The sequence below is a fragment of the Balaenoptera physalus genome, assembly GCF_965194825.1.
Source record: "Balaenoptera physalus genome assembly, chromosome: 5".
Classification (NCBI taxonomy): Eukaryota; Metazoa; Chordata; class Mammalia; order Artiodactyla; family Balaenopteridae; genus Balaenoptera; species Balaenoptera physalus.
In genome coordinates, this window is record NC_138884.1 from 99,872,796 (window position 1) to 99,899,748 (window position 26,953).

Consider the following 26,953-nt stretch of genomic DNA (forward strand, 5'->3'; position numbering starts at 1 on the left):
GACCTTTCAGAAACTATTTGCTTTAAAAACATCACCACCAAAAACCTTAAGCCTAGGTTATATACTCAGGTTTGGGGCAGGGTCTCCACGTTGCCTTCTCCAAGGACACGGCAACAGGAGCGGACCTCCTGGCGTTGAGCTAGGTCGGCATAGGGGGTTGGGATGGATGGATCCCTGGGGCAATGCCAGCATCCTTCCTTCTCCATGTTCAGATATTACTGTGGCTGACTGAGATGATTTGCTTACCTGGCTGTCTCCCTCACATGAGGGCAAGGATGTGTGTTCCTCACCTCTCATCTCTAATACCCAGCACTGTTCCTAGCACATATTAGGTGTTTAGTTCATGATCTTAGAATCCAAGAGCTACAAAATAATGTGAAAAACCACTTTGCATCTGTTTAGTTATGAAGAAAGACATTTATCTTGATTTCTGTTACAGGCCTGGATTTATCTCTCATGCCAGTTTAGGACTAAGAAAAACATTTGGATTTGAATTCTGACATTTGGTCTGTCTGTTAATTTATGGTTTATTTGATAGCTCTAAGAGGCATGTTTGAAATCTAAAATGAATTAAATAAATTACAGAATTTGTCTCCCTACCCCTGTCCCCTAGAACCCAAAAGTGTTAATCAAACGTGTGCTCAGTTTCATGGTTGCTAGGTTATCGCATGGTCTGCATCTGCAAATTGGAGTTTATTTGTTGTAGAACCTTAAAAAATTATGGCTGTTCAGACAAGCTAGAAGGTACAAATTTAGCTCTTATTTTGTAGTTCCTGTCATAATGCTTTTCTGGAAAAAAAAAATGAACAGCATGTTTGTCACGAGTGGTCTTACCTCTAAATTATATTGGTTTTTTGTGGTTTTGAGCCAGATTCTTGATGTTACTTTAATTTGCTTTTCCTGGTTTAATTTATTTTAGTTGGTAAAGATTATTCATCACTCATTCAATTCCAGGGTTATCTATTGATTCTTTTCTCCCCATTTGGTATTTTCTGACATTTTGTGGCACTCAATATTGATTTATACAAAATCAGTCATCTAAATGTCCAGAGGAGGTGTCATTCACTTGTCATCAGCTGTTTTTCTGAGCTAGTAAGTGGAATAGTCACGCACACTGAGGTTGTTGAGTGATTTAAGGGTGGAAGTCCTGCCCGTCACACCTGTTGGATCATGCTTATAAAGATCCTTACAGAATTTTGAAAGTGAGATCACTGAGAAGATTCTCCAGAGGCAGCATCAAGCAGTTTCTTAGTAGGGGGCTCAATTCTTCCATGTAACATTTATCAGTTATTCTGTTCCTCAGTTACTCTAAACCTGTGCTCTAAGTTAAGAAAAAATAAATAAAGCTTGCTATGCAAATGCACCTTCCAGATAATTCTTCCTTTGTTTCCTAAATTTAATGAATCAGCCTTGATAAAATGCAAATAGATTCTGTAGATCTGGAGTGGGGCATGAGATTCTGCATTTCTGCCAAGCCCCTAGGTGATGTTGGTCTGTACACTTTGAGTCCTTAGCCCACCTACTAACTAAATTCCCATTCTGATTCCGTCGTATTTTGAAATTCTTGAACTGTATCTGAGGTTCCCCTGGCATTCAGATGTGAGTATTAGGAGTAAATGAAGAGGGAAGAGATGAACCCCCTTCCTGCCCCCACCAAGTTATATCGGCATTATATTTTTCCAACGTTATATTTTTTAACAGCAATGAGAACCTAGGTGTATGTTACAAATCTCTAAACCAATTAGATAACTTTTAATAATCTTCCAAGAATCTGGTGGTTAGTAAAGGCAATTTTCATGAGTCTTTGAATTTATATTTTTTAAAGTTATTTGTGCCTGAGGGGCTCTGGCAATCCCTCACTTCCTCGGTTCTAAACCCTTCTCCTCTTCTGAGGTTCCTCTGGCCTCCATCTTCATTTCTTGCCTAGTTGCAAAGAGTCTTACTCTCTAAGCTGAACTGAAAAATAACTTGTGACAAAGTGTTAGGAGATAAAGCTTTAGGTGGCCCCTCCTAGGAGTATATGCAATATCATAGACAGTGACAGAAAAGTTTTTAAAATCAAAAGATATGACTGGTGACATTTTAGCCCCATGGCAGTCTACTGGAGGACCCTTTTTGGGGGGTGAGGAGGAAGAGGGAATGAATGATGTTTCCAGCCTACCACATAGCCTATTTCTCATTCATTCATCCTACTCATAAGATCTACCTTCCCACTCTACTCGTGAGTCTATTGGTTATAACTTCTGGGGGTTTATGACTTTCAGTTAGTCTTTAAAGTAATCTCTTTCAAGGAAATATTCTGTAATTCATCTCTGCTGTGCGTACCATTTGCTAAGGCAACGCTCTGTGTCTACGGGCTCTCTCGATGTCCCGGATCTCACAAAGTCAGGAACAGTACATAAACATACTGGAAGGGGAAATATTATTTTTATATTGAATTGGAAGGATGATGTATGGAATGTCTTCACCTGGTCGGACTTAGATTTGATTCTTCTCAAGTCAGCGACAGACTCATATGAGGTTCTCATCTGTATGTTGCTTTTTATTACATTATTTTGCTTCGGGCTCAAACATATCAAAGTGATTCAGACACTGTGGATGAAATCATCTGATTTCCATCAATAAAAGTCTACTAAATCCTTTTGATTATAGGCAGTTGGTATTATTACACGGTTATAGGAAGACATGGGGATGCTATGCACTAATTAATAGGAGTCTACGTGGCTCAGATTTATACAATGATTAATGTTTATAGTTAGAGCCAGGCTGTTTCTCACTTAAGTGATATAAGTAGATTTAGGTATTGAAATGGATTCTGTTTCTTGGTTTGAATATTTGAGTCTATTGCTTTCTATCTCTGTTCACGAGGAGTCGATTAAGAAAAGGTGCTTTCTAGTTTACCTTCTTACTCCATATGATTGAAAATGGTTGTTGACTGATTAATCACGTAAGTTGATTAAGTTGGGGGATCATAAATCATATACCTACACAAAAATTTGACTTTTGCTCAAAATCCATAAATGCACATTTATTCCTCAGTGTATTGCTGTGGAGCTAAGGCCTTTTCTCTAAGTAGGGGTCCACAGAGTGGAATTTTGGAGTCTTTTTTTTGTGTAAGCTATATCCCTGGAGGAACCTCTACAAATTCCAGTTTCAATTTCTTTAAAGTGAATTAAGAATTTTAAGGCAGTGACCAGTAACCTGAGTAGAATCTGTGCAGACCTTTATAATCCCTGCCCCTGCAACAACAATATTTTTAAAGCAACTTTTCTTTATTGGGTCTTTCCAAAGCATTTGACTAGTTTTATGAGAGCAACAACTCCCTTTCCATTGAAACTCATATTTTATAGCTATATTATTTAATTAAATTATGTAATTACATTAACAGTCACAACTGGTATAAATAGGGTTGGGAACAAACACAAATGAATCTTGATAAGCATACAACTCAGCCACATGGGAGCCAAAGCACATAGGTGCACAAGAGAATATTCTCCTAGCCACAGTGCTTTATTTTCCACTGTCCTGTGGGCATCACTGTAGTTCAGTGTAGATATTTTACAGAGGGAATGATTAGCATTAATTATTCCAGTGAAACAGTGAACTGGAAACCAATGTTCTATTTTTTTTCTTTCCAAATTATGACTGCACTACCAAAGTTCATCCTTTTCAGATTTATCACTCTTATGACACCTGTTTTTGTTTGTTTGTATTTATTTTGTTTTGTGAGAGTTAATATCCAGACACCTCTGGTGTTGTGGATTTGATACATTATTGTCGTTTTTTTGTGAAGCAAAGTTCTGAAGGTAAACACCTTACTATTAGCTTCTAATAAAAAAAAGATAGCAAAAACAGAAGTAAAAGTTTGTGGGAAAACGTCTTGGAAAATTTCATTGAGAATGGATTTAAAGTGAGAATGTATAATAAAATGGATGGTAGGAACTCATAAAAATTCTAGCCCAGGTGTTAAGTGAAAGTGTGTACAAAATCCTATTGGTGGGTGAAAGACCATCAGTTCCTTCCACACCTGGGGACTCCTTGGCTCTGTACTTATTTTCATCAATGTCCCCCTGCTCTCCCCACCCAGGCTTTCTTTCATTTTCTCCTCTAGACCAAATACCTGCATCCCATAGAGCAGGTGAAAGTGCCATATTCTGCCATCATAGAACTCTGTGGAATGTATGGCTTCAGTCACTTAGAAAACTCTTTATTTTCTAGTCCTTTGATTCTTAAAAATGAAGTATTAACCCATATTTATTCTATTAGTTAAAGGAATTTTCCTTAAAATCAAGGGAGGACTGACTGATGCATTTTGTAGAGATGTTTCCTTTTTTATTTTTTTATATAACTTTTCCTTAAGGAAAATGTTACAAATTCTAAAACTCATTCTATTTCTTATTAGTTAGCATGTTCTCAATAAGCTGCTTATATTGAAGGAAAAATAATGATTTGCCAGCAATCCTTGGCATGTAGACGCATCACCCCAATCTCTGCCTTCATTTTCACATGGCTTTCTACCTGTGTGCATTTGTCTTTGTGTCCACATTTTCCCCTTTTTATAAGAACACCAGTCAGGTTGGATTAAGACCCACCCTAATGACTTTGTTTTAGCTTGATTACCTGTGTAAAGACACTGTGCCCAAATAAGATCACATTCTGAGGTTCTAGGGGTAGGATTCCATCCTATCTTTTTGAGAAGACACAATTCAACTCATGACACAGGGCATAGTTTTTAGCGTTTGCATTTGCAAAACATTGAGAAAAAAAAGAAAAAAGACTCTCCCAGCGGTGTCCCAAAGCAGGTTTGAGTTTGTGTCTTGAAATGTCAGCGTTGCAATTTGGCTAACGTGTTATATATGCTTTCCTTACACTTTATTTTCATAGTTGAACCTTCCTTTAATGAAAATATTTACAAAGAAAGAAACAAAATGAATTCTTTTTTGATTGCTTGATTTAAGAATCATGAATAAAAGCTATGCTATTTAATAAGCTCCCGTATTCCTGTATGTTCTCATTATGTTTACATTTTGAAGGCGTGCACTTTATTTTATCAGTAGTGAATTCATACTGAGCTACATTTAGTATTTGAGACTTCATTTTGCTTTCATTAATTTCCTTGCTAAATGATAAGTGGCATTAAAGTCATGCTATTCTGAGTTTGCTTTCCGAGACAGAGTGACGCTGCATTATTGAACACTTTTACCCTTCCTTTTTAAAATTCATATTTCTACATCATCTATGGAAATTGCCACACTTAATGCTACTATCTTATGAGCAGGAAAAACCCAGGCTGTAAAAGAAGGAGGAAATAGTGGATTATGTGGGACGTGGGTAGAACAGACTGACTTGTAATGGAATTTATTTAAAATAAAATAATATTGCAGACTTACTCGATGCTCATGATAATGCTCTAGTGAGATTATTTCATTTGATTCTTATAATGACTCTATGGTAAGGACAGTGTATTGGTCAGGGTAGGCTAGGTTACGCTGTGGAAACAAATAACCCTGAGGTTTATTTCTTCTTCACATAATGCCTGTTTTTTGTCCAGGTGACTCTCCAGGACAACTGTCCTCCATGAGTTGGCTCAGCATTCTAGTCCGCTTCGATGTTAAGGCATGTCTTATCAACATGTGCAATCACTGCAGTAGGGGAAGAGTTGGCTAGGAGCCAAGAGCTGGTGATTAAGGTCTCCCTCTGAGAAGTGATAGCCATCACTTTTCTTACATGTTATTGGCCGAAACAAGACATGTGATTAAGGCTAATTTTAGGGGGTTTAAGGAAATGCCATCTTGCTGTGTCCCTGGGACAAATGGGAATCAGATATTGATGAACAAAAATATGCTTGAGACAATAATACTTCCCTTTTACAGACATGGAAACTAAGGTTCAGAAGTATTAGGTGACCTGCCTAGGGATATAGAACCAGATAATAATGGAGCTGCTACTCACACCTTGGTCTGTCTGACTCCAAAGCCTATCTGTTCAACCACTTTGTGTACTGCCTTCCATAAGAACTGAGTCAGCTACCTTGAAGATGATGTGATTCAACTGGTAAAACTAATTGCCCCCAGTTTTCCTTATGGAGTGCTCTTGGTAGAATTTAGAGGAAATGGGGAAGAACAGGTGATTGGTGAGGCTTCCAGTGAGTCTAGTCTCTGGGGAAATTTTCTGGACCCTTTCTCCTCTGGCCTTTCTCTCTTACCCTTCAGGGTAACCTCTGAAGAACCGTCTGAATATTATGGATGGAAGAGAGGAGCTGAGCAAGTAAATGAGCGATTTTGCATTTCTCTGCTTTGCTAGAGGTGGAAGGTACAGTCTTGTAATTATTAAAGGGATAACAATGTCAAGTTAGGCCTGTACGGCAATTTGTAGCCTACATAACATGTTCATATATAATCTGAAGATGAGAGCAAACCTCAGTGTACTAATTGACTGTGACCCATATCAGTGAGGTGTGGTTGTCAAAATAGCCAATGGGACCTGGGACTGCATCAGTGAAAGGGACTGACTAACATGAAGTAGAGGTGGAGAACGCAGGCCTTGGGGTCACATCTGGGCTACCATCTGACCCATCACCTAGGCAAATATCTTTGTCTGTCTTGGACTTTTCACTGTAAATCAGGAGCAAAATGATGACTTCACAGTATATTCATAAACGATAAATGATGTAAGGTTAATAAAGTACTTGCAGTACCGGGTGTGTAGGTCCGTGCTCAGTAAATGCTGGCTGCTCTTATTATTATGTTGGTTGTTAGTGTGAGGATTTTTAAAATAAAGCATGTGATTATTAGGCTCTATGTGCAATGATAGACCATAGCGGGGATATTACAATCACTTCTGGAATATTAGAATCACTATCACTAGAGATAGTGAAATATATTTTGAGGCTGGCATCCAGGATGGAGAGTTTACCTGAAACCATCTTCCATGGTTTGCTGAAGAAACTAGCAAGATCTAACTTGGAAAAGAGACACTTTAGCAGTGGTTTGAGGGCATGGGCTGCTACTGTCTTTGGATCTCTGAAAGGTTGTCTTACAGAATAGGCTTTAGTATTCTTTATGGAATTAAGTAACAGTACAGCCATGGAAGTTGCAGGGAGAAGGATATCAATTCACTGTGGGACAGAACAATTAACCATGGAATTGGACTGTCTTGGGAGGTAGTGAGTTTACTGTCATTGGTGGTAAGAACATTGTTCACATGGGTATTGGCAGGATCTTGGGGATTCAGGCATCAGCTGAGTGATTAGATTAGAGAAACCTTAAATGATACTCAACACTGAGTTTTGTGATTCTAATCCTGGGCACTCAATAGAATCATCCAGTGGGATTTAAAAAAATATAGCATTGTCTTGGGCCCTATCCTAGACCAATTAAATCAGAATGTCTAGGGGTGAGGCTCCTGTAACAGTATTTTCACAATCTTTCCGGTTGATTCTGTTGTGAAGCCAAGTTTGATAACCACTGTTTTAACAGAAAGAAGCAGGTGCCATTGGCAGTAGCACCTCTCTTAAAACTGTAGGTGATCAGTTTTGAATAGCAGGAGGGAGTATCATTCTGTGTGAGAAATAGTAATGGAACAGGGCAGAGTTTGGTTGGGTTTGGCTTCGTTGAGCCCCAAATATTGAGGAGTCCATCCAAACTGAAGCCTCTGGTCATTTTGGCTAATGGTTTGGGTAAAGGGTTGAGGTCCATGTTCAGTTTAAATGCCTGCCACAGAACTTCCTAGAGGAGGGAAACCAGAGACTGTAGACACTCAGGATTCGACTATAGGAAAAGTCTATTTTCCCCCAAAGGGACTTGCTATTATTCATATTTACTGGCTGCTGAGTGATTCATCCGGTGTTGAGGGAGATGTGCTCACATGAAATGTGTTGCTTCTATGTAAAGTAGCTTATTTCTTCTAGGATACTCCGGCCCACTGATGCAACCCTGCAGAACAATGCAAATCCTGCTGTGAGAGTGTGTGTGTGTGTGTGTGTGTGTGTGTGTGTGTTTGGGGATGAGGAAAAGACAGGTGCACACATAGATATGCATATTTCTAGGTCATAGAGCATGCCTTCACACTTCCCTCCTCTGACCTTTATGCCAGAAACATAAGAATGACCCATTGTCCACTGACCCTGGAGCTTGGTTGTTCCTAATCTCTGGACGCTCAGTGGCTGAGCTGGCCTCTTGCCTGGCCATTTGGCAGCTGTCAGGGTAGCCCCGTGTATCCCAAATTTGTTCCCGCGTGGCTTCTTCCTGCCTGATCCCTCATCCTCTGGCATGGCATTTTCTCCATGACAGTCTGCCCCTGAACTGCCCTCGCTGCCGCTTTGGTAAAGGCTTGCAACGAAAGAGTAACAGCCACGGGCGAATCCAGTTTGTGCAAGCAGCACCAGCAATGGATGAGACCTCCCCCAGGCTGGAAGAAGACTGGAAAAAAGGACTTCAGCGAGAAGCGAGCTGGCAGGTAAGTGATGTCCTCAGCCCCAGATGGACCCAGAGCTGTCTCTCAACTCTTTTAGCTCAAGTCTGGGTAATTCACATCAGTCTGTTTGCACAAATGCGTTATCTGCAGACACATCCATTTGGGAAAAGTCATCATTAGTTTTCATTTCTTTGTAAACCATGCAAATAAGATTCCAAATGAATTTCCTCTAGATTCTTGAGCAAGCTAATAGAGTTTTACAAATCTATAGATGTTGCTAAATTTATACTTTCTTAATAAAGCCCCTTGAATTAACAAGTTGCAGGTGTATATCAAAGGAAGCATGAAGATTTGGTTTGTGTGAGTTCAAGTTCATTGCAACATAAAAATTTAATACAACACCTGTCACCAGACTTACTTTATAGTGTTATAGTAGCTTGGAATAAGGGGCTTGGTTTTAACCTATTTTAATGAGGTGACCATTCTTTTAATGCGGCTTGCGTGCCTTTCTTATTTATGCTGAACTCATAATAGGTAGAAGCTCTGTGGTATGCAGAAAGTTCAAGCTAAAGGATTCATTTTGGTGTAGAGGCAGTTTTCATTAAAATATGCAAAGCAATAATGTTTATACGTTACAATACCTATTTCAAATTAGCAAAATTATATGCTCCTGTCTCATAAGCTGCCAACTGAAATCCCTTCCTAAATCCTGTTGAATGGCTTTGATTACTCTTCTTCACATTACACATTACACACCTCTAATGCATATTTTTACGCATCCACTCCATTGCCATTTAATTAGACAACAATATTGAAGAGTGATGCCAGAGGTTTGGTTTTTTTTTTTCTAATGCTGCTCCTTATGGAAAAAGAACACTTCCGTGCGTGAAGCATTTCTTATGGGTGGTGTTGGATAAAGTGCAACTGTGATTTTCCATTTTGTCTATAGCAGACAGTTTCCTACAAAAATGGTGATTCAGGATGAGTTGATTTTCAACATCAATTTTTAAAAATAATTGTCCCGTTTTATAAAAGGAGGGAAACTTTTCATAAGAGTCTCCTTTGCGATTGAAATTTCAGTGAAATGTAATACTGATATTAACAGGTATGTTCTGTTCTAAGCCATGTGATGTTTTAAGTAAGGAGCTTCAGAAAATAACCTCCTCCAGCCTGTCATGAAATTGGAGTCCTTCCACTTTGAGTGGGAGTGTTATTTAGGAAGCAGGAAGGCATACAAATAAATCTCTGCATGCTACTTTGAGAATGTCACGTGGTAGGTCCCCAGGGGTTCTAAACAAATATTCAGATATTTTATGGTATATTGATGTGACTTTCGGATTTTTGTCTTTTGTTTATGTGTTTTCCTTTAGAGAGTTGGCATCTTATATATAGTCTTCATTTCAAAGGAGGATGAAGGAAGGAGGCATGTGAGGAGATGACTCAGAGATCTCTGTGGACAAAATATTTAAACTAGGAACATGAAATCCAAATGTTTCTGTAAAAAAGCATGTGTCCTATCAATGGTAGCGTCCCATGAACCTTTAGGTTAGTCATTTCCCAAAAGGCAGATAATGAAAATATTCTCTCTGCTCCTTGCCTCCAAAGATGTGGTTGTGTTCAAGTTGACCCTTGCCATTTCCATTATGGTAACCAAAGCTCTCCCTACAGCTCCTGGAGGTCACGGTTATGGGAAGGACATCCCAGGCTCCCATTTGGCCTCCCTGACTCTTGGCCATGCGTGGCATTGTGTGTCACGGTGTGTCAGCCCCTGCTACTCTGCTTCTGGAGCTCTACCCACAGTGAGGCCTGCCTGCTGCCCACACTGTCCAGCCATCTGTGTTGTCATGATGGGTCCCCACATGCACGGAGTCACCCCACTTCAGCTGATATTTAAGCTGTCCCTAAAGGAGGCAATGAAATTTGATGGCATTAGATGTAAGACCTTTGTCGTGAAAGTGACTTCTTTTGACCCTCCATGGTAGTGATGGAGTTGGGGACAATTTAAAAACAAACTGTGATTGATACTGAAACTTTAATTTAGCTTTAGTACTACATTTCTTGTAGAAACTGATTCAATACTTCTTTATCTAACTAACTACTATTTACCAATCACAGTGTCCCATGTATGTGTGTGCGCCCATGCACATGTGTGTGCGTCTGTGTGTGTGTGTGTGTGTGTGTGTGTGTGTGTTGAACAGGATCGCATCTTTGGAGGCAAGGAGAAGAGAGAATATTTTCATTATCTGCCTTTTGGGAAATGACTAACCTAAAGGTTCATGGGACGCTACCATTGATAGGACACATGCTTTTTTACAGAAACATTTGGATTTCATGTTCCTAGTTTAAATATTTTGTCCACATACACACACTCCAACATTCCTAAGAAGCCTAGAAGGTACATATGATTACCCCCTTTTACAGATGAAGAAATTAAGACCTAACCTGTCCAAAGCCATCCAGTCTTCAAGTCCAGTCCTGTTTGACTCCAGTGCCTGTGGTTTTCCCACTTTGCTGTACCATCTGAATTGAATTTTATCTCATTTTTTATCTCATGGAATAATAGCTTATGAGCAGCTGTGACGTGGGCAGGCAGGAAGAAAGAGAAAGAAAGGGAAAAAGCGTGACGATCTTCTAATGGAATAATCAATCTCTGAATCATTAAGACTTTAATAAAATGTTTTTTAATAGTTGATTTTTTTAACCCTTACTCTCTACCAGGCACTAAGCTGCATTTCTAATTCTTACAAGTACTCTGACAGATATTATTTATTCATCTTATGCAGATGGGGAAACTGAGGCTCAGCTCAAGGAAACTGAGGAACATGCTCAAGGTTACATACCTACTGAGATGACGAAAAGAGATGTGGGCCCACTCAGACTGGCCCCAAATCCTGTACTCTTATACAAGGCTGCCTCTCAGAGTGTATTTTCAAATTACATTTTGATCATACATATTTTAACTATCTCATCTCACAATGTTGTGATGGGATTTGGTCCTTGAGAAATCCCGATAGTTTTTTTTTTTTTTTTGTAAATAAATTAAGAGTTGGGCAAAAATGCCTTGCTCACTCATTTCTCCAGAATGTATTTTAATTGGATGCTGTTTGCCTTAAATGAACCAGCTTACCCATGGAGTTGAAAATGAGCTAGATACAATTTCTAGAATCAACTGTAAATCTAAAAATCCTTTTAAGCTTATAACCTGTACCGGAAAACCAACAGCAGCTGTGTCAGGGTTAATGCTCCTGTTGCCCATGGCCCACTTCAGCTCTGGGAGAAGCTGGGAACCAAGATGGCAGGGGCTTCGGCCACCAGGTAACCATCCGGCTACTGGCAAACTTACTTAAGGCAGCACCTTTGCTTCTTCACTTGTAAACCGAGGTGATTATGCTTGAGTAGGGCATTGGAGAGAGGATGGGAGGAGACACCAATGCTTCATTGCTCTGGGCAATGGTCAGTTGAAAGACATTATGGAGGGGCAAATGGCTCATTTCTGGGTAATGTTTTATCTTGGGGTGGTTCCCTTGAAAATAACCAATGTAATAGTGGTGTGGCCATTGTGAACTCCTCTGTCAATGTTGTCTGTCTGTGTCCATCTCCCTCACAAGAAGACAAATTCCTCAAGGGCAGAGACACATCTCGTTTGTCTCTGTGTCTCTGCCCTTAGCACTGAGCCTGACACACACTTAACCCTGATGATGTTTGCCTAACTGAAGGGAATTGCAAATTTGATCTGGAAAAAAGCTAAGGTGTAATGTGGCCCCAAGGCCCTGATTTTAGACTTGAAGAACTAAGGCTGAGCAAGGCTGACTGAGCTGAGTTCTACTGCTGGTTAGTGAGGAGCAAAGATGGTAATCTCCCTGTTTAGCTTTCTTCCATTTCCCTGGATCGCTTCTCCATGAAATTCCAATGTCTCAACTTTCCCACCTGTAGAATTGGAACTAGAATATATTATCTGTGTCTGTTTAGATATCTTTATTTATCATGGTACCCATATCTGACAGGAACAATGGCATAAGGGTTAAGAACATGGGATCTAGAGTCAGACTTCTGGGTTCCAACCTTGGTGTCATCAGTTTCTAACTATGTCACACTGGTAACATTTCTAACCTCTCTGTGCTTCAGTTTCCTCACCTATAAGATAGAGATAATTATCCCAGCTACGTTCTAAGGTTGTTGTGGGGATTAAGTGAGTCAATTCATGAAAAGCCCTTAGAAGAACCCTTCAGTTAAGTACTGTTTAGTGCCCCATAGTGTGCAGTATACGTGTCATCTGGATCTATTACCTATTTAATGAGATCAGCCATTTAGCATTTTTTTGAATAGGTACTGAGTGCAAAGCACATCCATACTTATGTGAGTGAGACAGTGACTGGAGACATTGCCCTTGAACTTGAGGTCATGGTGGGGAGAGCACAGCAGGTCATCATGATTATAGAATAGCCACAGAACGCTCCGTGTATCACGGAAGCACTGAGGAGTGGCCTCTGATCCGTCTAAGGGGTTCCATGGAGGGGGTGATACTGGTGCTAATTAAACAAAGAGAAGGACTTAAGCCAGACAAAGAACTCGGAAGAGTGTTTAGGCCAAAATAAAGAACATATCAGAGGCAGGAGGAGCCAGTTGTCTTTTGGTGCCAGCCTTTCAGGGTGAGGCAGGAGTGATGCAGATAAGGGGCAGGAAGGAGACAGTTCCTGCATGGTCAGACCAAACAGCTTCAAACAGCAGTGGAGAGCCATCGATGGGCTTTAAACAGAGGCATAAGATAGGGATCAACATTTTTTAAAGACATCATTCTGGCTTCAGTGTGGAAGATAAATTAGACTGTAACAAGACTAGAGGCCAGAAACCCAGTTAAGAAGCTGCTTCACCACTTTAAATGAGGGCTGGCAGACTGTGGAAGTAAGAAGGAGATGGAAGGGTAGATTCGGAAAAATCTAGAGGACAGGGGCCTCTGGATTTGGTGATCGATTGATGCAGGGAATGAGGGTGTGGAGAGTCCAATGACTCTTTAGGGTGGCTAAGTGGATATCAGTGACATCACCTGAAAAGATTGCCAGAAAAGAAGGTGGTCTCTCGGCTCGTGATGGGCTGGATAATGACTAACAAAATAGTGGAGGAGAGTTATAAGAAATATGAATAATATAGTGTTTTATACCAGAAGGATAAACAAAACCTCATGAGGACTCAGAAAACCCAGAGAAGGTAATAATATCAAGAATATTGAACAATTACCAAGAGCTTACTTTGTGCCAAGAGCTGTTTTTTAAGCATTTGTCATATTAACTCGCAGAATCTTCACCATCGCGACATTAGAGAGATACGAGTCATATCCTCATGGTGAAGGTGAGGAAGTTTCAGAGAGGTTGAGATCACTTAACCAGTCCATGGAGCCTAGGCCAAAGCAGCCTGGCTCCAGAGCTTGAAAGCACTTAGGATTATGTCCGTTTGCATGGAGCTACGGGCCAGGGATGAGTTCACAGAATAGATGACATTTGAGCTGGGTTTTTAAGGACTGCAATTTGCAAGTAGTGAAACCCTGAGTTAGAATCCGGGCTCTGCTGCTTCACTGGTGGTGGAGATGCTCTACTCGGGGCAGATAGAACAGTCTCTTGTACGTGTCTCTGGGTTCAATGGGTCTCCTAAGGTTATTGGCCTGAGTTTCTCAAGGTGGGACAGGCCAACTTCATAGCTCCCAAAAGAGGTTGCATATGGTGAAGGAGGCCTCTAGCAAGGCCAGTCCAGTGCCCAGCAGTCCGTGATGTGTGGGAGATGATAGGCCTGGAAACTAGAGGGCCTGACTGGGGAAGGGCAACTAGACTTAGATGTGTGACCTCAGGCAAGTCCCTCTTCTGAGATGTTTCGTCCTCTGTAAACAAAACAAAATACCCACTTCCCAGGTAAAATAATGTGTGTTTAAAAGAATTTGTCTAATGTAAAGCATTAGACAGAATGTAAGATTTTTATCTCTAATAATGGAAAATAAAGTAGAATTGTATCTTTGAAATAATACCAAATACAAAAATAGTTTCATGCTACTCTCTACCTTCCCTTCCAATTCCATTGCTATTTTGTGTTTCAGTTTCCATGTCGGAAGGGAAAAAAGTATGTGTGAGGTTGTTTCCTCCTCTCAGGAAAGGATTCATTTCTTTATGTTGGATATACCTTACATTGGTATCGATGGAATAGTGGTTCGTATTTTGAGTTTACGTGATATTTAGAGAAATCTGCTTCAAGATACTAATGTCATCTATCAAATGAGCAAACTGTGATGATGGGGTAAAAGCATTACCCGAGGATATAGACTGACCAGTTCTAACTTTATGTCAGGAGTATGATGGACCTAGCAAGAAATGGTTTGAATGTAGAAACTGTAAGAGTTTAGGTTTATCAGAAAACAAGTTCTGTTTTTCTTGTATTGTTACATTTCTGGCACAGTAGTATGTTTGAGAAGACCTCTTTTTCTGCTGGTTATAATTTTTTGTTGCCTTTTAAATTATTTGGGACTCATTCATTCATTCATTCATTTGGTCCAGGAAGGTAAAGTGACGTATTTCTTAGATTCAAATGTCATCGATTTATAAGGCTCAAAGAGACCTTGAGATGACATGTCATTGTTTGTTTTCACCCTCTGTGTTCCTCGCTCTGAGCAGAAGCAAGTCCAAAATGCTGAAGACAGATGACCTTCTATAGCTTCTGTCCATAACTCATCCCTGGGTCTAACAAATGATTCTTAAGCTAAGGGAATTCTTCCTTGTGTTGGATTTAAACTGCTCCCATTGCAGCTGAGGACAGTACCTGCTCCTTCATCCTCCCTGGAGGTGGGGAAAAACAGCTCAGTCACTGTCCTCAGGAATCAGCCTTCCTGGCCTTGAAGATCATTATGAAAGCAGCCTTCAGCTTTTGCTTCTCAAGGCTAAGCAACTTAAATCCTTAGGTATAATTCTTCATTTCCATCTTCTTGAGTTTCTGTGAAGCTTCTCCAAATCTGCTCATTATCTTTAGCTTCTTTTTTTTTTATACAGCAGGTTCGTATTAGTTATCCATTTTATACATATTAGTGTATATGTATATACACTAATTACCTTTAGCTTCTATAGTCTAGAACTTTTCAAGAGGATCTAGCCAGAGCTAACCAGTAGCGGTCATCTGCTCATTTATTTAATCAGCTACTGCACATTTATTGAGCTCCACGTTCTAAATACTACACTTCTGGGCAAAGTCCTGAGGGTACAAAGATAAATAAAAACAGCATGAAGTAGCACTAAGAGGCAGGCTCGTATCATGGATCACTACTTACCAGCTGTATGACCTTGAGCACGTTACTTAAACTCTATATCTCACTTCCTTCATGGGCCAAATGAGATAATGATAGTATCAATAATCTATCTCATTGGTTTGTTGTGAGGATTAAATGGATAAATACATGTAATGCACTTAAAAATAGTGGTCAACGCATAGTTATGGTCATGTAACTCCTTAAAGAAAATAAAAATGAAATAAGATGCAGGTCCTGCCCTCTAGTTGAACCCACTGTACTTGGAAGGATGAACGAATAGTCAATGACAGTTCAGTATGTTCGATGCTCTGGTAGCAGTTTGAGCATGTGGGATGCACGTTTGGAAGAGCAAAAGGAATCATGCCCCAGGGCATCAGGAATGGCTTCATGGTTCAAGGAATGTGGACTGTTGGATGCATGTCTTAAATTCACATATCGTTGACATAAAAGGCTGGGAGAGACCTTGGGATGACATCTCCTTGTTCATTTTCACCCTACAGATGACTGAGTTGGATCTTAGGGGAAGAGTAAGGGCTTTCTAGGTGGTAAAGAGGGTGAAAAGGCACTCTGGTCAGAGGGAGGCTTGTGAACAAAGAATTAGAAGAGTAGACATTTGGCACATGTTTGAAAGATGGAGGGTGGCTTGTTGTGTCAGGGGGTGTGATGGGCAGTGATGCTGGGAGAGGCTTTTCCATCTGGGTAGCTTCAGGTTGTGAATGGAGCAGTAGGCCTTGCTGAGGCATTTGCCATATCCTTAACCTAATCCATGCTCATGGGGCTTTATTTTAAAAAGTTGTAGGTGTGTTAGGGAGGCTGCCACAGCATTTGATGTCTCTCTTCTAGGAGTTTTCTTACATTGTCTTGGATCAGAGTTATGTATCAATCCCTAGAGGCCAGAATCTGAATCTTATTCATTTTCCTATTTCTCTCAGGGCCTAGCATAGTACCAGGCACGGGGCAGGCTTAAGTCATGTGTGTTGAAATCAAGTTCGCCGTGTATAACCAGTGCCCTCATCTGCCTGTTCAAGGACAACCAATTGTGCTTATGCATGAATGAACACACGCTAATAAATGCATCCAGGGATTTTACAGTTTTCAAATTTGACTCAATTTCAAGCACCTCTTGGGAAGGGAATAGTTTTGTGTAAAACCCAAAAAACCAATACGAGAAACAAATTCTCCCTGTGGTGTCTCTGCCTTTTACATTCGGCATCCTGTACTCCTGTGTGCCACATTCACAGCTGATTATTCTGATGGGGGCCCAGTGAACATTGACTTTAAGTCTTAGACTCTTCCCTTCTCGAACTCTTTCTTGAGCATTGGCTTACATAGGTCACAATCCACGCTGATGTTGGCTACAGAACATTCGAGCTGTAAAGGGCAGATCTTAAAAGAAGGTTGAGGGGGAAAAAGCAGCTCTGGACTCTAAAGAGACAAATGTGTTTTACATCAAGTTCCCCTGTTGAAAAAAATGTCAAAAGAGGTGAGAAATACTCAAGTTGTACCAGCTGGTTGAATGCAGTGATTCTCACTTAGGGCACAAAAGCTGCAATTTTCTATCTAATTCACTCCTCAATCACTCCATGGCCCCTGTCTCAAGCTCAATTTAAGTTCAGTCCCCAGTACACGGAGCCACTGTACAGTGTATAAAGAAATGACTGGCCAAAGGGACTGAGGGGAAGACGGAGCCACGTGGTGACCAAAGCGAAGTTACCAAGTAGTCCTGGAATCACGCAACATCTCTCCCTAGCGCCTCGCACAAAGTCCGTGTAAAATAGGTCATTTCTCCTTTAGCCTTTAAATGGTAATTATCTCCGCCTGATAGGCTAATCTGATCAGACATAGCCTGATGCTTCTGGTCAAATGCTCACCACATATATTGGGGAAACAGACAAATTTACTGGAGACTCTGGGGTAGTGCCTGGATTGAAAGTTTGCCGCCTCCAGGGCTTTGAATCGAAATGGAAACGGGCCGGCTCTCTGCAGAACTCTATTACTGTTGATGACCGTTTGTCTTTTTCAGAGGAGTTCGGGTGAGCGATAAATAGGACTGCTCTATAGGGAGCGCATCCTGGAAGCTGTTGGATCTTTCTTTCCTTACACATGTCAAGTGTATTTCAGTTTTCAAAAGCACATATCCATTTATACTCCTTTTTCAATCTCATAGAAGCCCTATGAAGGAAATGGCAACCGTGTTATTATAACCAATCGGCAAATGTATAAACTGAGGGCTGACAGGTTTAAGAGGCTTGCCCAGCAAAACCAGGACGAGAACCTGAGTCGAAGTACAGTCCTGCGCTTGTGTGCTCAGATCCAGCTACCTCTCTCTTCACTGGTCAAGGGTAAGCTTTCCAGAAGCTTGTAAAAAATTGTTATTAAATTAATACTTAATTAACCTCAATCAATTGTCCCCTTCCTAAAAAAGGGTGACATTTAAAGCTAAAAACTTTTAGGTAATCATTTCTGAGGAAGAGTTCCCCTCCCCAACCCTACAATGAAAATGTCTGGTGAGAAAGCAAGATGTTCATGTTTCTCCATGCTGCCCCTCAGGCTGCAGGCATGGGCTTCTTGCAGTGGTGGGAATCCAGCAGGGCTATTACACAGTTACCACTCTCTGGGGATATGCTGCAGAGATACATAATTTTGTGTCACACTCTGAAGACTTTATTTTGAACATTGCTAGATTCCTTTTTCTTTTTTCACATTGGAGAAGGAGGCACACCATCTCCTGCAACTTAGCTCCTTGCCAAGATGTGACTTAAACAGCATGCATCACCTCAGTCTCACCTTTTGGATGAATCACAATTTCAGCGTTACATTTGTAACGAAACCAAATGTTTTCTTTAGAAATTTTTGGAAACTGAAATGGTCAAGAGGTTACATAGTACAGCTTTTGTTATTTTTGTGGGAATAATAATGAACTCTTAGATGCATTGGTCTTTGAAATATACTATTTTTGTTAGTAATTGGTTTTGGTGTTCACAGGTAACTTGAGGAACTGTGGAGAAGCATCTTATGTTGCACTTTTCTTGCACTGTTATTGTACTTTTTATGTCTATGTTTCATCTGCCTAAAATCAATCCACTCTTCTCTCTCCCATCTCCTTTCTCAATCAAAAATTAAAAAAAAAAAAAAATCTCCTAGTCATCCTTAAAAACTCCTATCACCAACTCATACTTGAAATTCTGGAATATAATATTAGTTATACACAAACATAAGCTCTGAAGTCAAACCAATGTAAAGTTGAATTCTGCTTTGCCATTGACTAGTTGGATAACTTTGGATATATTTCTGCTTTAAAGCCTCAGTTTCGCTACCTTTAAAATGAGATTACAATAGTAACTTTACTCTAAAATGATTCTGAAAATTAAAGGAAATAATATACCTAAATCCTTTGGCAAAGTGGCTAGCATGTAGAAAACACTCAGTAAAAATCAGCAATTATTATTCTCATTGTAAAGGTGTTTCCATTAAGACCAGGATTATGACAATGCTGTTCACAATCCCATTTACACCAACTTACTCATATATGGGACAGAAGTAAGATATAGAAAAAAAGAGACAAAAAAGTATATGATCAGCTAAAATTATTGTCTATATAGGAAAGCAAAGATATTTAGAAAAACTGGAAAATTATTTTTAAAAATGAGAGTTGAGTTAGTTGATTCAACAGAAAATACATATACAAAAATTAATAGCTTTCTGGTGTAGTAGTGATAACCAGTTAGAAAATATGAAGATTAAAATCATTCAGAATAGCACTAAAATATAAACTATCTAGAAATAAATTCATTGAGTAATTCTGTATGAAGAAAACAGTAAAATTTTAGCAGGAGACATAAAAGAAGAGTTGGATAAATGGAAAAGGAGTCGTTTTCTTAGAAAGGAGGAATGAATACTGTCAACATGTTAGCTCTTCTCAAATGAATATACATTTTTAATGTAATTCTAATTGAAATCATTGTGCTACTGTTGTTTTCTGGAAACTTGACGAATCTAAAGTTAATCTTGAAGAGTAAATAGGATGAAAGAGCTAAAAAATATTTCAAAACAAGAGCAGTAAAGCAGGCTTTTCTCTAGTAGATACTGTAATGTTGTAAAGTTATGGTAATTAAAACAGGATGCTCTGGAGTAAGAATCAACAGACAAATGGGGTTGAAATAGACCAGAAACAGACTCTAGTGAAAAAAAAGAGTTTTAGGAGGTAGATGTGGTCAAGGCTAGACTACATATTAGCTGAAGAACTGACAATTATGCAATAAATGGTGTTGAGCCACCTGGTTAACTAATAGGAGAGACAACTACATATTAAATTCCAGGGAGAAAGAGTAAAATGTAAAAAATTCAAAACATACAAATGAAAGGAGGAAATATAGGGTAATATTTATCCGATTCTGAAATGGTGAGGCTTTCTAGGCTTAAAGAAAAAGAGTGATAATTTTGATAATGTAAAAATTTAAAAATTCTCTATGTCAGAAATGTGATAAACAAAAACCCAACAAATAATAAAATGGAAAAATATTTTGACAAGTCTGGTCTAAACGGCTTGATATCTTTAACAAATTAAGAGATTATAAATAAGAAATAACCTAATATTCCACTTGCAAAAAAATGAGTTTGGTCCAAGAACAACTAACAAGAGATATATGTTACCAATAAATACATGAAAAAATTGTAATCATATTTGTCAGTAGAGGAATTCAAATTAAAACAACAGTGAGACACAACTGATAAAGATTTTGAGAAACAATTAGGTTGGTGATGATGTTGGTGATGGTGGAATGAATCCCATGTAACTACTACCTCTGCCTTTTGGGGGAGAGTGTGAATTATTGCCACCTTTCCAGAAATCAACTATATAATATGTATCAATAGCTTAAAATTATTTAAAAACTTGACTGAATGTGATTCTAGAAATAGATCTTAAGGAAGTTATCAGTGACAAAGATAAAACTTCGTGTAAAAGGATGTTTATTTTGATGTCGTTTATAATAATAAAAGTCTGGCCCATTCTAAATTTCCAGTTATAAGTTGCTGGTCAAACACACCATGATACAGCCATCAGAAATTGTGTTTTCCATATTTCCTGTAGGGAGAGAATGCTTTTGATAGAATATTAAGTGAAAACCATGGACAATATACTTTGGATTAAATATGGTAACTGAAACCCAGCAAAAGACAATAAAGACATAAAAAAGGTTTAAACAATGAAAGACAAAGAGAATGAAAGAGGAGATGACATTGGTGCAGAACTGTCTACTGGAGTCTGAAGGCTTGAAAGAGAATAAACAACTAGTAAATGACTTGGCACGGCATTAAAATAATAGTGAAATTTTAGCTTTCGGGGGAGAAATCAGCAAACAGCAGGCTGTTTGGCATTGCCAAATTTTGGGAATGCTCAGGAATTGGATGTGCCAAGTGTCTTAGAAGGTGAGGGTGAGAAGTAGAATGGAAAATAGGTGAACAGGCTGAAGATATCCTGAAAGAGCAAAGAGACCAGATCTCTTCTCCACTATATGAAGGCAGAAAACAAATAGTTCATATCCGAACAGAGTTGAGAAAAGATCTGGGTTTTGAGGACAATCAGGCACCGTGGTGGGACAGGTAACAAGCAATATGAAAATAAGAAGGTTTCAAGTGAAAGTCTGCCTACTGAATAGTGAGACCCCAGTTCTCTCTTCTCTTACAAAGTGTTGATGCCTTGATTCATTCTCTGCTGGAGAGGAAAGTGAAGGGTTCCTTTCTGGGGAAACTGACCCGTCCAATAAAAAATGCATCCTGTGAAAAGATAACTCTCCTCCATGCCATACTGCGGGAAAGCCCACCACCTGTAACTCCTTTCCACGCTCCTGGAACTTCCAGTCAGCCTTGGATGTTTTACTCTTGAATGACCAGATGTTGCTGGAAGGCATTCTAATATGAAAGAGACAGACTAAAACAGAAACAAACAAACAGAAATAATTGGAGCAAATGGAGGCTATGCAGGCCAGAGGAAAACATTGTAAACAATCTTAAATTTATTTTGAGAGGTAAGGGAATATATTTCATTCAAGATATAAGAACAGGCCACTATGGGAAAGAACATTCAGAAAACCAGAATGAGCTCTTGGAAATAAAAATATGAATGCAGAAATTAAACTTAATAGAAGAGTTGGAAAACACGTTTGAAAAAAATCTCTGACAAAGTAGGTAAAAAAGACAAAGAGAAGGAAAATACAAAAGAAAAAAAAGACAAGAAAAAAAAACAAGAAAAATTTTATTTTTTTTAACATCTTTATTGGAGTATAATTGCTTTACAATGGTGTGTTAGTTTCTGCTTTATAACAAAATGAATCAGTTATACATATACATATGTTCCCATATCTCTTCCCTCTTGCATCTCCCTCCCTCCCACCCTCCCTATCCCACACCTCTAGGGGGTCACAAAGCACAGAGCTGATCTCCCTGTGCTATGCGGTTGCTTCCCACTAGCTATCTATTTTACGTTTGGTAGTGTATATATGTCCATGCCACTCTCTAACTTTGTCCCAGCTTACCCTTCCCCCTCCCCATATCCTCAAGTCCATTCTCTAGTAGGTCTGTGTCTTTATTCCCGTCTTGCCACTAGGTTCTTCATGACCTTTTTTTCCTTAGATTCCATATATATGTGTTAGCATACTGTATTTGTTTTTCTCTTTCTCACTTACTTCACTCTGTATGACAAAACAAGAAAATTTGATGAACAACTTAGGAAGTCTAAAATCCAGAGGAGATTCAGAAAGTGATACCAGATGAAATGGAGGGACTGCCACTGTTAAAGAAATAATATAAGAGAATTCTTTTGAACCGAAAGACATGAGTTTACAAATGTAAGGGTCCATTTACTTAATGCCAGCATAACAAATGAAATACACACATACACACGTAGACATATCACTGAAAAATATCAGAACATTTGGAATAAATAAAATATACTAAATGATTCCAGAAAAAAAAAAAAAAAAACAGGTCACATACAGCGGACTGAGAATAACATTGAAACTTACCACTCGAAGCTAGAAGAGACTAGAGTATTATATTCAAAATCTTAACTGATTTTCAACCTAGAAGTCAATATCCTGCTACTGCCTCTCACTGCTATGGGAATAAAATTGGAAGCATCTCATAGGACTAAATAAGATAATGAATGTAAGGTTGTTCAGATAAGATATTTTCAGATTGCAAGATCTTTACAAATGTCTCAGAAAGCTACTAAAGGATGTGCGCCATTAAAAACAAGAGAGTAAATCAAGAAGGAGGAAGATATGGGATCCAGGAAATAAGAGAGGCAAAGGATATTCCTGGGATGATGGCAGAAGGGAGCTCTAGGATGTCAGCTGTGCTGAATTGCTGAAGAGAAGCCAGTCCAGATCAGAGCAAGAGGATTAAGGACTCCTGGAGGGATGCCTTCTGGAAAAAAATGGAACTGAACATCTGTCTGAAGTGAACATATTGAGAAGTTTTTTTCAGCTCTGACAAAGAATTTGTCACTGAGTGAAAAAAAGAAAAGGGAAATAAAAAATGCAGACAACTATTAACTCCAGGGAAAACAAAAAAGTATGTAAGAAAGAAAATTTAATTATGAGACACTACATAGCTCAGCAGTGAACAAAACAAATAGTTTTTAATAACGTAACATAACATGAATATAATTTATTTTACAAAACACTATGACATAAGTGTACTAGGAGGGTGAGAGTAGAGGAAGTGTATGTGTCGGTAGGGGTGGTGTAAGACCTAATCCTCCGCTTCCATATTTAAAAGTCAGTAGATAATATCTGATGCAACAACCTGATTAGAGGGACTGTTATAATTTACAAACAAGGAAATGAGCCTAAGGGTTGGATGATTTGTTCAAGGTTTTGCAGCAAGCTCATGGTAGAGCCAGAACTAGAACTTAGCTATCTGTCTAGTCTTGGTCCTGACTGTGGCAGAAAGGTCTATCAAAATACATCTTCTGCCTTTCTCTAGCTCTTCCCATACCTCCAAGTTGGCTGACTCAATAGAAATTCCTCTCTCCATAAACTTGTATTGAATTAAAGTAGGTAACCAGTGATTTTTATCATGTATTTTATGTGAGTTTCACTCTGAGATGCGGTAATTGTGCTGTTAAGGAAATTATTTTCTAAGAATAGGCAGAATTTATATATAAATTGTGATTTGAATGGGCTGCCTTTGTTGTTACCCTGGGTCTGGGTTTGAGGGCTACCTTCTCCGTTGATTAGCTGTCTGATCTTGGGCAAGCTAGTTCATCTATCCAAGCTTTGGTTTTCTCATCCGTAAAATGGGAATAAAAATAGTAGTCACTTCATAAGATTAAATCAGATTATGAATGTAGAGGGATGAACACAGTGCCCAGGTCACAGAAGACCTTTGATATGTTAATGATTGTAATAACAGCAGAAGCATAGTTGTGGGGTGGGGAGCAGGGGAAGCAGTTGATCCCAGAAATCACTACAAATATTGTACCTTTTTAACATATTTATAATGTTAATATCACATTACATGGTTGTTGGGAACTATGGCATAAAAATATAGGAGGAACAGGGAGATTTGTAGGGAATCTAGTCAAAGTGGTATGGTACCAGTGTTAGGTCTCCTGCCTTCACCAACCACTGGCATGGGTTAGAAAAAGGTCTGACCTTTGGTAGTGGTATTTGACAACTGGAGCAGAACTGGTAGTAATAATATATTACAGGTTTGTTATTTCTCTCAGTAATTCAGCATACTTCTCCACGGGACATCTCTGAGTATGACAGTGGGCTTGAGAATTATTTGAAAATTTCATGGATGATAGTTTCAAGAAGTTGCTAAGCAACAGGGAGATGCTTAGCCTTGATCTCTATCTTTGGAGCTTAGCCCTGGTGGAGACCACTGCCGATCACACATTTTCACAAGGAAGCAAAATGGACCACTAGGTTGCTTGGTCTACAGTGTGAAGCCCATGTGGCAATTTCTTGTTCTTAAGAAACACACCAGTTGTGGTACAGAGTATTTTCAAAACATGATGTATTATTCGATGACAAGCCCTGTTCTCTGGTATATGAGGTGGAGATGGGCTCATACAAACCTGAAGGATTCTGCAGAGGGGGAAATATTTGTCTTCACCTCTAGGGAAATGAGGCATTTGTCTCTCTCACCTGAGACTGCAATTGGCATCTGGGGCTTGAAGGGAAGGGAGGGGATGCTTAGGGCACCCTAGGTATCTCTGGAGCAAAAAGCTGGAATCTGTGAGGGGTATCAGGAGGATTTCCCTTCCCTCTGCTTTAGGGAAAACACACTCTGCCACTTGGGGAAGGTGGGATCTTTCATTCATTGTCCTCTGTTTATGCTTGTGGTTCAAAAAATCTAAACATATCTCTGTGCAGAGTTAGGGATATAGGAAACACTTGGTCGGGCAGACGCTTACGGACCAAAGCATCCAATTATTTGCATCTCACTGCACTGGACAAATGTTTTCAGTCAGTGGGAATTATCGCAGGGAGAGTACTTTATCCAAAATTTCAGAGAATTCTATGAAGGAATGAAAGAGCAAGGCTGATTTTACAGTAGAAAGATTAGGGCACGTAAAGGTGGGCAAAGGAGCCTGTGGGAGAAATGACTTCTATGGAGAAGGAAGTAATTAGGAAATCGGGGGAAGGCAACTTAGGTAAAACAATGCTGATGTGTGTGGTAGTTTATGTTTAATTCTCATGTCAAACCTACAGATATATAATTATATAATGATTCCCATTCTCAGATGAGGGAGCTGAAGGATGGGGATGTTGGTTCTCTGGAGGGTACCGAAGCCCACACAGGTAGTAGTAGGTAGTGACTTCTCAGGTCCCTCTGGCCCCCAAGACTATCGTTTTCCTTCCCCCTTTCTTTTCTAGGGATTTTACAGTTACTGGAAATCCTATTTGTTGGGACCCTCCCTTCCCAGTGTTTGCTGGACCAATCCCCTTTTCCTTCTGGTGATGACTTGCTCTTACAAGACCCTCTACATGGGTGAGGAGGAGGGTCTGGGCATCCAGGCTGAGTGCTGTTTCCATGTCTGCCTTTGGGTAGGGGGGCTGGATACCCGCCAGGAGCCGACAAGGGGTCCAAAGACATCACAGCTCTTCCCTGTCCTCTCTCCTCCACCCCAACATGCTCACATTCCACCAATTGAGACCCACAGTTGACCAGCAATTCCTCATGATTGCCTGTAAAGGGGAGAGGTCAAGTTTAATGCTGGTCAGTAGCATTAAACGGTCCAAATCCTGGTTCTACCTCTTAAGACCTGTGAGAACTTGACGATTTCCTAACCTCTTTGTGCTAATTTCTGTGTTTCACCATCTGTAAAATGGTGATAATAACAGTAGCTGCCTCACAGGGCTGCCATGAGGATTAAACAAGAAAATAACACCACCATCATCGTCATCATCATCTCACTACCACCCCCACAGGGCCTGCACATACAAGGTGCTCAGGGCATGTGGCTCTTTTCATCTGAGGTTGGTTTCAGCTGTTTGAAGTTTGGATTTGCAGGAATAGGGGTGAGTTTTGGGGAGGTCCAGGGTTCAAGAGAAGGAAACGCAGAAATAAGAACAGGGCTTACGAACATAAACTCCCTACTATCCTTAATGTTTCTCCTCTTGACTCTTAGGAACACTCCAGCCACTTCCCTCACACATAAACATACACACACATACCTCTCCATTTTTATTATGGATAAAGTTCACCAGTGGTCAGAATGCTCTGAAGACTGTCTCTTAGAAAAACTAAAACTTTTCTGGATCACCTTGCTGTATTAAATGAAGGAAGACATCAGGGAATATTTTAAGACATCTGGACCTCCATGCTATCCTGGGAGCGCTTGTTGACACGTCTCTTTAGTGTAACTGCAGTTAGACTTAATTTGTGACTCAATGCAAGTTAGTCACTGTGACTCTGAGTGCTTCAAGCAACTTCCACCCAGTGACTTTCCTTTAGCAAGTCTCTCTTGGCCAGCAATCCCCATGCAGTTGCATTGCGCCAATGTTTCCACCTGGTTTTGTCTCCCTGGCACCAATGGGCCTTTCTAGGAGTCATTGGATTGCTGTAGCTAGCACCTCTGAGCAAGGCTGAGTCACCCTCAGTCCTTTAAAATACCATAGACCTTTCAGACAATCGTGGTTCAAAATACTGAGGCTGCTTGAGGTTGCCTGGAGAAGTTTGTATGTGCATTTCAGGAAGGGTAGCTTAGAAATCTTTGATCATTGGGTGCACAGGGCCTGTAGA

At 39.7% G+C, this 26,953-nt stretch overlaps 1 protein-coding gene across 2 annotated transcripts in view; it reads left to right on the forward strand.

Annotated features, from left to right (window-relative positions):
- The window catches only part of PPARGC1A (PPARG coactivator 1 alpha), a 467,754-nt gene that overhangs the window by 159,933 nt on the left and 280,868 nt on the right, over positions 1-26,953 (forward strand). The window contains exon 1 of one of the 2 annotated variants that reach the window (XM_082462052.1): positions 7,638-8,457. The exons of the other annotated variant lie outside the window; for it this stretch is intronic. Within the exon in view, the coding sequence (XP_082318178.1) occupies positions 8,389-8,457 (69 nt within the window). The 5' untranslated portion in view covers positions 7,638-8,388. Of the gene's footprint in view, positions 1-7,637; positions 8,458-26,953 lie in introns of those variants that run through there. 2 annotated transcript variants of the gene reach the window in all.